Source organism: Anolis carolinensis, chromosome 2, assembly GCF_035594765.1.
Source record: "Anolis carolinensis isolate JA03-04 chromosome 2, rAnoCar3.1.pri, whole genome shotgun sequence".
Classification (NCBI taxonomy): Eukaryota; Metazoa; Chordata; class Lepidosauria; order Squamata; family Dactyloidae; genus Anolis; species Anolis carolinensis.
The window spans coordinates 235476904-235489028 of record NC_085842.1 but is presented as its reverse complement, the minus strand read 5'-3'; the positions used below and the strand labels follow the sequence as shown (position 1 = coordinate 235489028).

At 42.7% G+C, this 12125-nt stretch overlaps 1 protein-coding gene and 1 long non-coding RNA gene across 3 annotated transcripts in view; one reads left to right on the top strand and one right to left on the bottom strand.

Moving 5' to 3' along the window:
• Positions 1–2850, bottom strand: part of ttc39b (tetratricopeptide repeat domain 39B) — an 87206-nt gene extending 84356 nt beyond the window's left edge. Inside the window, exon 1 of one of the 2 annotated variants that reach the window (XM_062971904.1) lies at positions 2505–2850. In XM_062971904.1, coding sequence (XP_062827974.1) covers positions 2505–2567 — 63 coding nt within the window. In that variant the 5' untranslated portion in view covers positions 2568–2850. The remainder of the gene's footprint in view (positions 1–2504) is intronic. The other variant, XM_003216438.4, reaches the window with a different exon arrangement.
• Positions 2851–3307: 457 nt separating this feature from the next.
• On the top strand, positions 3308–6836 carry LOC134296597 (uncharacterized). The gene is made up of 2 exons (XR_010003391.1): positions 3308–3575; positions 3694–6836. It is a non-coding gene; the product is annotated as an uncharacterized LOC134296597 (long non-coding RNA).
• Positions 6837–12125: the final 5289 nt, after the last annotated feature.

Genomic DNA, 12125 nt, shown 5'->3' with positions numbered 1-12125 from the left:
CTGTTAGGAATTGTGGGAGCTGAAGTCCAAAACACCTGGAGGGACGAAGTTTGCCCATGCCTAGGATAAAGGTACACAATGTTTGGTTCCATGTTAAATGTGGGTCACTTGATCAAATGATCCAGACTGTTTGCAAAACCATCTTTTGAATTTTGCAAACAAACTGTAGCAGGAGACACTGTTTCCTGCTGCTCTTTGTTGCTTATCGTCTTGGCAATGGGGTTCATATGAATGAATGTAGAACTGCAATCCAACTTGGCATAGTGGTTTGAGTGCTGGACAGTAACTGGAGACCAATGTTCAAAGCCCCATTCAGCCATGAAATCCACTGTGTGACTTAGGGCAAGTCATACTCCCTCAGTTTCAGAAGAAGGCAAAGGCAGATCCCCCCCAGAACAAAAAACCAGGCACACCACAGAATTATACCAGTTTGATAACCCTTTAACTGCCACGACTCTGTCCTATTGAATCCAGAATTTGTAGGATGTTGTGGCATGAGAGCTCCCTGACAGAGAAGGATAAATATCTCACAGCACTACAAATTACCAGATTTTATAGTATTGATCCATTGTACTTAATGTAATATAAAACTGCTATAATTATGCAATGGGGATACAGTCCAAATTATGCCAAAAAACCTCAATGATAGGTGCACCTTAAGACCACTACAAGTTGGTAACTCCTTGAAGATACACAAGGATTGGGATGAGGACGTGGATTTTTTTTTTTTCGTGTCAGGAACAACCTGAGTCGCTTCTGAAGTGAGAGAATTGGCCGGCTGCAAGGATGTTTTGATATTTTACCATCCTTGTAGGCGGCTTCCCTCATGTCCCCGCATGGAGCTGGAGCTGATAGAGGGAGCTCATCCGCGCTCTCCCCGGGTTGGATTCAAACCTGGAAGCCTTCAGGTCAGCAACCCAACCTTCAAGTCACAAGGCTTTAACCCACTACGCCACCAGGGGCTCCTCTTGTTGGATGGTATTCTAGCCCTCTATTTCCATAAGGAAATAAAACTGCAACAGCTGTTGTGAAAAGAGACATTCCAGGTCATTTTTAAAAACAGGTTCATCTCTACTTAGAACTGCTCCAGGCATGATTACTAGTGATAATGTAAGGAGTGCTGTATTTCATAATTCAAGGAGTGCTGTGTTAGTTTCGCCTCAAGAAGCTGCCCACATAGAGGCATTCTAGGCAGAAGCTTACAACACACAACAATACTGCCTGCCACTCTGTCATCCTTCCAGACAAAAGGACCAGTAGCAGCACCTGTTGGTGCAAGAAAGCAAGGATGACAAAAAAAAAAAGAATGCAAGGAAACATTTCTGCTCACAACACCAGGCCTCTCCTCACCCTCCTCGACCCCAGCAGCTGAAGCCTATTTCTTCTATTTCGTTTGACATGACCTAAACAGCACCGGACTTGGTTGCTGTGAGTTTTCTGGACTGTATGGCCATGTTCCAGAACCGTTCTCTCCTGTCATTTCACCCACATCTATGACAGGCATCCTCAGAGGTTGTGAGGTCTGTTGGAAAACTATGCAAGGAAGGTTTATGTATCTGTGGAATGTCCAGGGTGGGAGAAATAACTCCTGTCTGCTTGAGCCAAGTGTGGATGGTGCAACTGGCCACCTTGATTAGCACTGAATGGCCGTGCAGCTTCAAAGCCTGGCTTCCTCCTGCCTGGGGGAATCCTTTGTTGGGTGGCCATTCAATGCTAATCAAAGTGGCCAATTGCACCATTCACACCTCCTCAAACAGACAAGAGTTCTTTCTCTCACCCTGGACTTTTCACAGATATATAAACCCCCGTTTGCTTAGTTTCTAACAGACCTCACAACCTCTGAAATACCTGCTATTCTCTGTGCTCAGGGACACACTTTGAAGCAGTGTTGAGTTTCCTTGGTGGAGAGAAAAAGCAGGGTATAAACAAACATATCAATAATAATAATAATTGGGTTGCTGTGAGTTTTCAGAGCTGTATGGCGATTTTCCAGAAGCACTCTCTCCTGTCGTTTCACCCACATCTATGTCAGGCATCCTCAGAGGTTGTGAGATCTGTTGGAAAACTAGGCAAGGTAGGTTTATATATCTGTGGAATGTCGAGGGTAGAAGAACTCTTGTCTGCATAAGGCAAGTGTGAATGCTGTAACTGACCACTTTGATTAGCACTGAATAGCCTTGCAGCTTTAAAGCCTGGCTTCTTCCTGCCTGGGGGAATCATTTGTTAGGCCATTCAATACTCCACCAAGTTAAAGGAAGAGATACTATTTCATGAAAGGAAAGGTTGCTTTCAGGAGTCACTATGCTGTGTTTGAAAACCTTCCCGAACTTATATATATGTGTGTGTGTGTGTATGTGTTAGTTATATCCCCTCAAGAACCAAGTGGGAGTATATGTATGCTTGTATACCTATCTCTGTGTGTGTCTATGAAATCCCCGTTAACCCCTGCGGGGCCCTTAGGAGGCGCCGGCTGACACACGTACGCATCTCACGCATAGCTTTACCTCTTCTCCTCCTCCTCCGCCGCCGCCGCTGGTCCCTTCCATTCCGTTCTTCTCACTCGCCATGTTCCCTTTCTTCCTCCGCGACGGTGACTTTTCAAACTGAAGGAAGAAGCGCCGTTTTTAACCGTCCCTCGCCGCTTCCGCCGAAGCCAAAGGGCTCTCTTCTTCTTCCTCCTCCCGCCTCCTCTTCACTTCACCGGCAAGAACTGAGCTCACCTCAGGCGGCGGCTGGCTCGAGCCGCCACGCGCGTACCCACCCTCATCTGCATATCTAGCCCCGCCCACCCAAGAAGGGAGGGTGAGGAGGAGGGGGAGGCGGGAAGGTGCCTTTTCTCTTTTCCAAACCGAGCAAACGAGAGACGGGTTCATTTACATACCAAGCCCCGCCCTCTTTCAGTGTTCAAATACAACAGTACTATGGACGGACTGGGTTCATTTACATACCCAAGCCCCGCCCTCTTTCAGTTTTCAGCTACAGTATGACAGGACTAGAAATGGACTGCGTTTCTCAGATTTTTTCCCGTTTTAGCTCCGCCCATCTTATTTGCATGGCGGGCAGAACAGCCTATGGGAGCGCTCCCCGTTGTCTTGACCTCCTGTTCCGCTTGTTGCGCATGGGGGGGGGGGGGAGAATAGGCGCACCGCAAAAGCGACGCTTAGAGCGTTGTTATTCTACTTTAACTACCATGGCGACATGGTTTGCAGTTGAGGGAGGGGCGTGGGCCTCACTGTAAACCAAATATAGGCAAACTTGGGCCCTCGAGGTGTTTTGGACTCCAACTCCCACCATTCCTAAGAGCCTCAGGCCCCTTCCTTTTCCCCCTCAGCCGCTTAAGCGGCTGAGGGGGAAAAGGAAAGGGCCTGAGGCTCTTAGGAATGGTGGGAGTTGGAGTCCAAAAAATCTGGAGGGCCCAAGTTTGCCCATGCCTGCTGTAAACTACAAACATCAGGATCCCACCCAGTGTTGACATGGAAGTTGGGAGTGGAACCATACCTCTAGAAAGGTGTAGTGTGATAAGGGCCTTGTCGGAACACAGGTTTTATTTCGTGTTGGAAGCATTGCATCAATAAGTAAGTATAAAACTAATAAAATACAGGGAGCACATGCAGCTAAATAGTTTTAGACCCAAAACGGGCAATAGTGACTGCATTCTGTGTAACTTTAAACCATTCTTCCTCTGTGCATGAGGCAGGGCATTGTGGGCAAGCATACTGATGTCTCTACAGGCCAATGAATACTCCACCACAGACATCAGAAGAGCTGCAAGGCCAAAAACAAGCCAGGAGAGTCAAGACAAAGATCCACCCAGAGAAAAACTGTTCTTACCATACATCAAGGGGACCGCTGAATGCGTAAGGAAGACGATGAAGAACACAACCTACAAACTATCTACAGACCCACTAAGAAAATCCAACAAATTCCCCGTTCAGCTAAGGACAAGAGGGATCCTCTCACCTCTGCAGGAGTCTACTGTATACCAGGCAGCTGTGGACATGTCTACATAGGGACCTCCAAATGCAGCATTGCCAAACACAAATCAGGGAACAGGAAAGGCACAGCAGACTAAATCGGCCAGAGAAGTCAATCCTTGATGAAGCAACCTGGACACAGCATATTATTTGAGAACACAGAAATGCTGGACCACTCAAACAACCACCATGTCAGACTACACAGAGAAGCCATTAAAATCCACAAACTGGACAATTTCAATAGAAAGGAGGAAACGATGAAAATGCACAAATTCTGACTACAAATGTGTTTTTTTTAAACTCTAAAATCAGGACAGTAAACGAAGAACAACACTCTGAAAATGGGAATTCCAGACATGAAACAATCAGGGCCAGCTAACACCTCTCAACAAAGGATTCCTCCAGGCAGGAAGAAGCCAGACTTTGAAGCTGAAAGGCCTTTCAGTGCTAATGAATGCTGACCAATTGCACCATTCACACTTGCCTCAAGCAGACAAGAGTTCTTTCTCTCATCCTGGATTTTCCACAGATATATAAACCTAATTTGCCTAGTTTCCAACAGACCTCACAACCTCTGAGGATGCCTGCCATAGATGTGGGTGAAGCCTTAGGAGAGAATGCTTCTGGAACATGGCCATACAGCCCAGAAAACTCAGCAACCCGATGTTTGTTTTTCCTGCTCCACAGTTGCACAAGGTATAGGATTCTTCTAGGTAATGCCATTTTGCCAGGTTGTCTTTTGATCTGCCAACTCCATTTCTGAGTCTGTTCAGGGACCTCCACTTGGTTTGCCCCTGGAGGCAGACCCTTGTGGGCGGCCATCCAGTCTGATTTTGCTGCCCACAATTGGCAGCAACTTCCCATCGCACATGGGGGGGGGGGGGGGAGTGCCAGCTAGTTTATAAAGTCTATCAACAGGTGTAGGTTTAAGACAGCCTGTGATTATTCTGCACATTTCATTCAGTGCTATATTCACCTGCTTCGTGTGAGCAGAATTATGTTAGATGGCAGGCATACTCAGCAGTTAAGTAAGACAAGGACACAGGTTGCGAAATGTTTTCTCCACTGAATCTATGCATTCAAGATTTCTAGGTCAGGTTTTGCAACGTGATGGCTTCCTTGATTGGATCCATCCATCTGGAATGTGGCCTTCCTTTTTCCTACTTCTATCTTTAATAAGCATTATTTAGAGTTCAAGTTGGATTTATTTAATAACTCATTTAGTTGTCATTTTAGCTGTTCTGCAGCACTCTCCTCCAGCCCCAGCTTTCAAATGAATTTATTCTCTTCCTATCCGCTTTCCTCACTTTTCAGCTTTCACAATAATAAAGAGAAATGGGAGATACAACAGCATGGACCTCCTATTTTTTAGTATTCAATTATATATATTTAAACTTCAGGGTCTTGCTTGTTCCTACATAGACACAATCCCAAATCCTGGTCTTCTGATGTGTTGACTGCTGTCTCCATTCTGGTTAACAACTGTAGTGAAAACATGGAATTTTTGTTTTTCAATATCTTTATGCTTTGCATTAAAATTATGTAGATAAACTGCAGCAAATATTTTTGTTTTCTTCATGTTGCACTGTAAATCTGCCTTTTTGCCTTGCATTTCTTCACGAATTGCTCCAAGCCTTTGCTATGGTGACACCTATGCCTCTTATATCGTTAATGTGATTTCCTGTGGGTTTTATGCTTCCTTTCTCAAAGTCTAACCCTGCTTTACAAATAATGTATTCCACATTCCAGTTAAAAAGATAAAGTAATAAAATGCAGCCTTTCTGGCCATCTTGCCAACTGGAAACCATTTATTCTCTATTTATTTGTTATGTTCTAACAGTATCCTCTTGTTGTGATACACATACAGGATACACATTAGGCAATTAATTTGGTGGCATGTCTATACCTTTAAGAGTAGCCCATACTTTTTATTATCTACATTACTATTATTATATACAATTTATAATTATAAAGCACAGACTGATTTAGTTTTGAAATTATTTGGTGCCTTCCATTATCCAGTATGTCTGCAATATGATCAGTGGTGCCTCTTCCTTTCCTGAACCCATCTTGGATATCTGGCATTTTTGCTCCATATACTGTATTTCTTTAACTTCACTTGCATTGCAAGTTAGTGCAATTATCCTATGGTTACTGCAATCCCTGGTGTCTTTTTTCTTGAGAAATGGAATGTATATTGAACATTTCATATCTGTGGGCAATTGTTTTGTTTTACATATTTGTTGACAGGTTTTAGTTAAGACTAGATTCAGTCTCTGATGGCTTCCACTTCACTTTCTAAAATTGGCAGTTAATCTTCATATAGTTCTTCCTTTCATCTCTTTTATCTATGTAAATATATACATTCCATGTATTGTTTGAATATTTAATAGTCTTACTATTTCAAATATTGACTATGGATTTTTTGCGAATCCTATGTGATTTGAAAGATTATAGAAGGGATTATTAAAAAGAGAGTTTATTGTTTCTTTTTTTCCAGCGGATAGGAAAAGTTTTCTGGTTAACAGTTGCTTGTCACAGCTGACTGAAATAAATACATTCCTAGAATACCGGATATTTTAAACATTTACTTACGTTTCAAGCCAGGTGATCTCAAGCTATTTAGAATTATACGGTCTGCTTAAAGGAAGGATGCCTGAAATCTGCGACAAAATACACTGATACCAGATATTCCTGCAATTCAGAGATGGCATCTTCGCAGTGCCTGGTCTCAGTAGAAACTGGCCTGGTTGGAAGGATCCATTACCCTCAAAAGTTATGGAGATATTTTTGTATATGCCTGAAAGCTATAGGTGGTAATAAAAGAGAAAGAAGAATAAAAATTGTACATTCAAATGCTTCGTTGAAAGCCTGTGAGTCTTTGTATGAATGTACCTTGTAGAATAGTGCATATTATTTTGTGTCCTTTTCTGTCCCAAGGCCACTAGTGTGAAAAGACTACTCTGTGAATAACAGAGTAAGAAAAATCATCCCATTTACAATGTTTGTTTTGTACAATGTTAGTCAGACAACATGGTATAGCCATGGAAACCCATTAGGTGACCTTGGGCAATTCATAGGCTGGGATCTACATTTCCATATAATGCAGTTTGAATCAGCTGTTAGGAATTGTGAGAGTTGAAGTCCAAAACACCTGGAGGGATGACATTTGCCCATGTCTGGTCTATACTGACCATATAATGCAAATCCAATTACACTCTCTCAGTCGCAGAGTAATGCAAAGGCAAACCCCTCTGAACAAATCTTGCCAAGAAAACCCCTTGATGGGGTCACCATATATTGGACATGACTTGATATACATAGCTTGCTTCTTTTCCTCTGACCATCATTTGTGGCTAGAGCTGTTCTAAACCTTCATATAGTAATGCCCTGTAGGACAAGGTGCAGTGAAACCAAGAAATGGACTGTTTTGTAACAAATGAATTCACCGGATCAAGTCATAAGCTATATACTTAAATGTCAACATTAATATATGTTTCTTCCTCCACCATCATCCTAGCATTTAGCATCTCTAAGCTTCTCCTTTCCGATGGATTAGAGAAGAAACGTCGTCATTCCAGTACTGAGGTTTAGCTTGAAAATTCAAGATTTTAGTTCTTTATTGTTATGTGCCTTCAAGTCATTTCTAAGTTATGGTGCCCTGAAGGTGAACCAACCTATCCTGTGTTTTTCTTGACATAATTAGTTCAGAGGGGTTTTGCCCTTGCCTTTCTCTGAGGCTGAGAGAGTGTGATTTGTCCTAGGTCACCCATGGCTGAGCAGAGATTTGAGCCCTGGTCTCCCAGTGTTGTAGTCTAACACATAAACTACTTTTCCATGTTGGCTTTCAATCCTTCCTTGATTTGCATTCTGTTGAACTAGTTTTTCCGCAGTTTAGTCCTTCACAAAGCCTGTGTGCCATTTTCTCTGGCAGTTTTAATCCAAATGTGATGCCATAATGCCACCAGATTGGGCAATTCATGCTGCATGACTGACACAATTTCTATACTTTTGGGTGTTGTGTAATCATAAATATGAAGCAGAAACAAAGAGCAGCAGTTGAGTTCTTGACCTATAAAGGATTGACTGCTGCCAACATCTACAGAAAGCTCAAAAATGTGTATAACAAGACAATTGATGAGAGTAATGTGTAAAGATGGATTTTTTCATGTCAGGAACGACGTGAGAAACTACAAGTTGCTTCTGGTGTGGGAGAATTGGACGTTGCCCAGGGGACGCCTGAATGTTTTGATGTTTTACCATTCTGTGAGAGGCTTCTCTCATGTCCCCTCATGGGAAACCGGAGCTGACAGAGGGAGCTCCCCAGATTCGAACTACTGACCTTTCGGTCAGCAGTCCAGCCAGCACAAGAGTTTAACCCATTGTGCCACCAAGGGCTCCATAAAGATAGGTAAAAAGGTTTAAAGAAGGTGAAACCATAGTCGATAGCAAACCATGTAGTGCAAGGCCATCGGTAGCTGTCACCAATAAAAATCAAAACAGGGTGGATGGCATTATTTGTGCAGTCTGGTGTATGACTATCAGAGATTGTGGAGACAGTGGTCTGTAATCAGAGATCTCTTAGGCAGATTATTTACAATGCTGGATACAGGAAACTGTGTGCCAAGTGATTTCAACACGTGTGTTCAGAACTTTTGGCAGCATTTGAAGTCCACAAGAACACGTTTTGGAGGAAAATTTAGACTGGTGATGAAACGTGCACATACCTGTATGACACAGAGGCCATGGAGTAGTGGCACTCCACCTCCCTTAAGCCAAAGACATGAAATAGTAGACACTCAGGACAGAAGATGGGATAAATTAAATCTGGGATTGCTAGGGGGTGTTTTTCGCTGAATTTCCTCAAGCGTGGGACACCAGTAAATAGTAACTACATTGCATTATTTCAGACACAGTCATTGGGTGTATCTACACTGTAGAATTAATGCACTTTGACACCATTTTAGCTGCCTTGCCTCGATGCTTTGAAAACCTGGGAGTTGTAGTTTGATGGAGCAATTGCTCCCATTATTCCATAGCATTGAGCCATGACAATTCAAGTGACTAAGAGGTGACTTGAACATCTTGTTTGTAAGAGTAGCATTAAATAAGCTCTCAATTCCGGGGTACAGTCCTCCCTCCACATTTGCAGTTTTGAGTTTTGGGAATTTAATTATTCAGAATGTTCTCTTTAGAAATTTCTCGGTTCTTCAGTGTGACTGTGGTCAACTTCCTCCAGTCATGGTAGAGGACCTGGGGATTTCCAGACAGAGAATCTTTCTAGGAACCTTTCTAGGAATCTAGTGTAAGTCTACATGCAATTTCAACGATGGAAGACTTGGGGCCCTTCCACACAGCTATATAATCCAGAATATCAAGGCAAAAAATCCCACAATATCTGCTTTGCACTGGACTATCTGATTCCACACAGCCATATATTCCTGTTCAAAACAGATAATGTGGGATTTTATTCAGCTGTGTGGAAGGGGCCTTAAAAATACCTAGACATTTATTCTGTTAAGTAAAAAAATAACTATTTATTTGTTTTTATTATTATTTTGATGGGAGTCTTGTGCCTGTAACCCCAGCAAATGTGGAGAGCTGACTGTATTTTCTTATTTGATTACTGACAGTTTTTATTTTGCTAAAAGTAAGCGAGATTTCTGGGGTAGTTTCTTACAGCAAAAATGACAAAGAGTAAGAGCAATATAACCTTTGCATTACTTCCCAGTCATTGTTCTTCCTGGAAACACCCCCAGGATTATAACAAGAAATGCTTTTTATTTCATAAAAGCAATTACTGTAGTGTGCGCCTTGTCAGTTGGCACACATCAAGTGGGCGTTTCTGTCACATCTGATTAGATCTGGGGAATTGCATAACTAATTTCTAGCACAGGATGCCTTTCATATTCAGTCTTCAATAATCGCCCCAAAAGAACAAAATATTTTGTAGTGACTTCATTAATGAAAGAGCCAATGGCAGCACATCTGCTGAGCGCAACCCTGCACTATCTTACTGTTGGCTTATTGTACGTTTTAGGATGCAGCTGAGGACGGGAAAGCCAAAAGGCAAGCATCTGACATCCATTACATTGGAGCCCCTTCTGCACTGCCATATGATCCAGATTATCAAAGCAGACAATCCACATTTTTTGCTTTGAACTGGATTATATGAGTCTACATTGCCATATAATCCAGTTCAAAGCAGGTCATCTGAATTTTATATGGCAGTGCAGAAGGGGCCTGGGGCATATAATCATACATTTGCAGAGCCTGGCAGAACCTGGGGATCACAACCAGACACAGTGAAGACATCTGCCCTTGCACTTTGCTACTCTGTTGCTGAATATGTATGTCCAGTGTGTAATACAACTCACCACATTAAAACAATGGATATGGCTCTTAATGAAACATGCCACATTATCACAGGTTGTCTACGCCCCACACCACTGGAGAAATTGTACTGTTTAGCAGGCATTGCACTACCTGACATTTGCCGGGAAGTAGCAGCCAATAATGAAAGGACCAAGGCAGTGACATCTCTGGCCCATCCTCTGTTCAGATATCAGCCAGCATGCCAATGCCTTCAATCAAGAAATAGTTTTCTAAGATCGACAGAGATACTTGCAGGAACACCTCAGCAAGTGATAGTCCAAAAGTGGCAGGATAAAACCTGGAACCTCAAGCCATGGCTGATAACAAATGAGAGACTCCCTCCTGGGCACACAGAAAATTGGGCAACTTGGAAGGCACTGAACAGACTACGTTCTGGGACCACGAGATGCAGAGCCAACCTTAAGAAATGGGGCTAAAAAGTGGAGTTCATGACATGTGAATGTGGAGAAGAGCAAACCACAGACCACCTATTACAATGTGTCTTGAGTCCTGCCACATGCACAATGGAAGATCTTCTTAAAGCAACACCACAGGCACTCCAAGTGGCCAGCTACTGGTCAAAGCACATTTAGGATAATGCCAAGTTTTTAACTTTTTTGTGTTTTTAAATACATTATAACTGTACCCTTGGTTCACTTCTGACACAATAAATGGTTATTAACACTTAGCTACCGCTTAATTGTGTTGTAAGCCAGCCCCATGACTAAACCCACATGACAAAGGCAAATGTTTGTAAAGTGTTGGTATGGGGGAAGCCAAAAATACAATGTGTCAATGAAACAGTTGTGTTGATAAAGACTCTTACAAATAGATATTACAGACATCCTTTCATATTTACGGTTTTGACTTTTGCAGATTTAATTATTCACATATTTGATTATATTTCTCTCTCTAGGAATTTCTATATCTTCCACTGTGATTCAATGGTCAACTTTCTCTTATAGGAATGACATAGAGATTTCTAGCGAGAACACCTCTCTAGGAAACTATAGGCCAGGGGTCCCCAAACGGACCAGATGCAGCTCTCCAAGGTCATTTACCACCACCACCCCCTATCCTAAAAGTTAGACTTAGGGATAGACTCGAAGGCACACAGCAACAACAATCCTCATTGACTATCTCATCACCCAAAAGCAGGGCCACATTTCCCACCGAAATACTGGTAAGTTTATGTTGGTTAAAATTGTTCTTCATTTTAAATATTGTATTGTTCTTTCATGGGGTTTTTTTTTGCACTACAAAAACATGCCATGTGCATAGGCTTTTGTTCATGTTTTTTTTTCAAACTCTAGTCCAGGCTCCCAACAGTCTGAGGGACTGTGCACTGGCCTTCTGTGTAATTCTATGGTCAGCTCTCACTGAATGTTGATTATAGTGTCATGCTGGAAAACCGAAAAATTCCTAGAAAAGTGTTCACCCAGCAAGGCCATCTTAACAGCATTATAGTGCACCAGCTGTGCCTGGCCACGTGTTGCTGTGGCGAAGTATGGTGGCATTGAGGAATTGTTGGTAGTTAAGGTAAAGGGTAAAGGTTTTCCCCTGACATTAAATCTAGTCGTGTGTGACTCTGGGGGTTTCTAAGCCAAAGAGCTGGCGTTGTCCGTAGACTCCTCCAAGGTCATGTGGCATGACTGCATGGAGCGCCGTTACCTTCACACCGGAGCAGTACCTATTGATGTACTCACATTTGTATGTTTTTGAACTTCTGGGTTGGCAGAAGCTGGGACTAACAGCAGGAGCTCACTCTGCTCACCG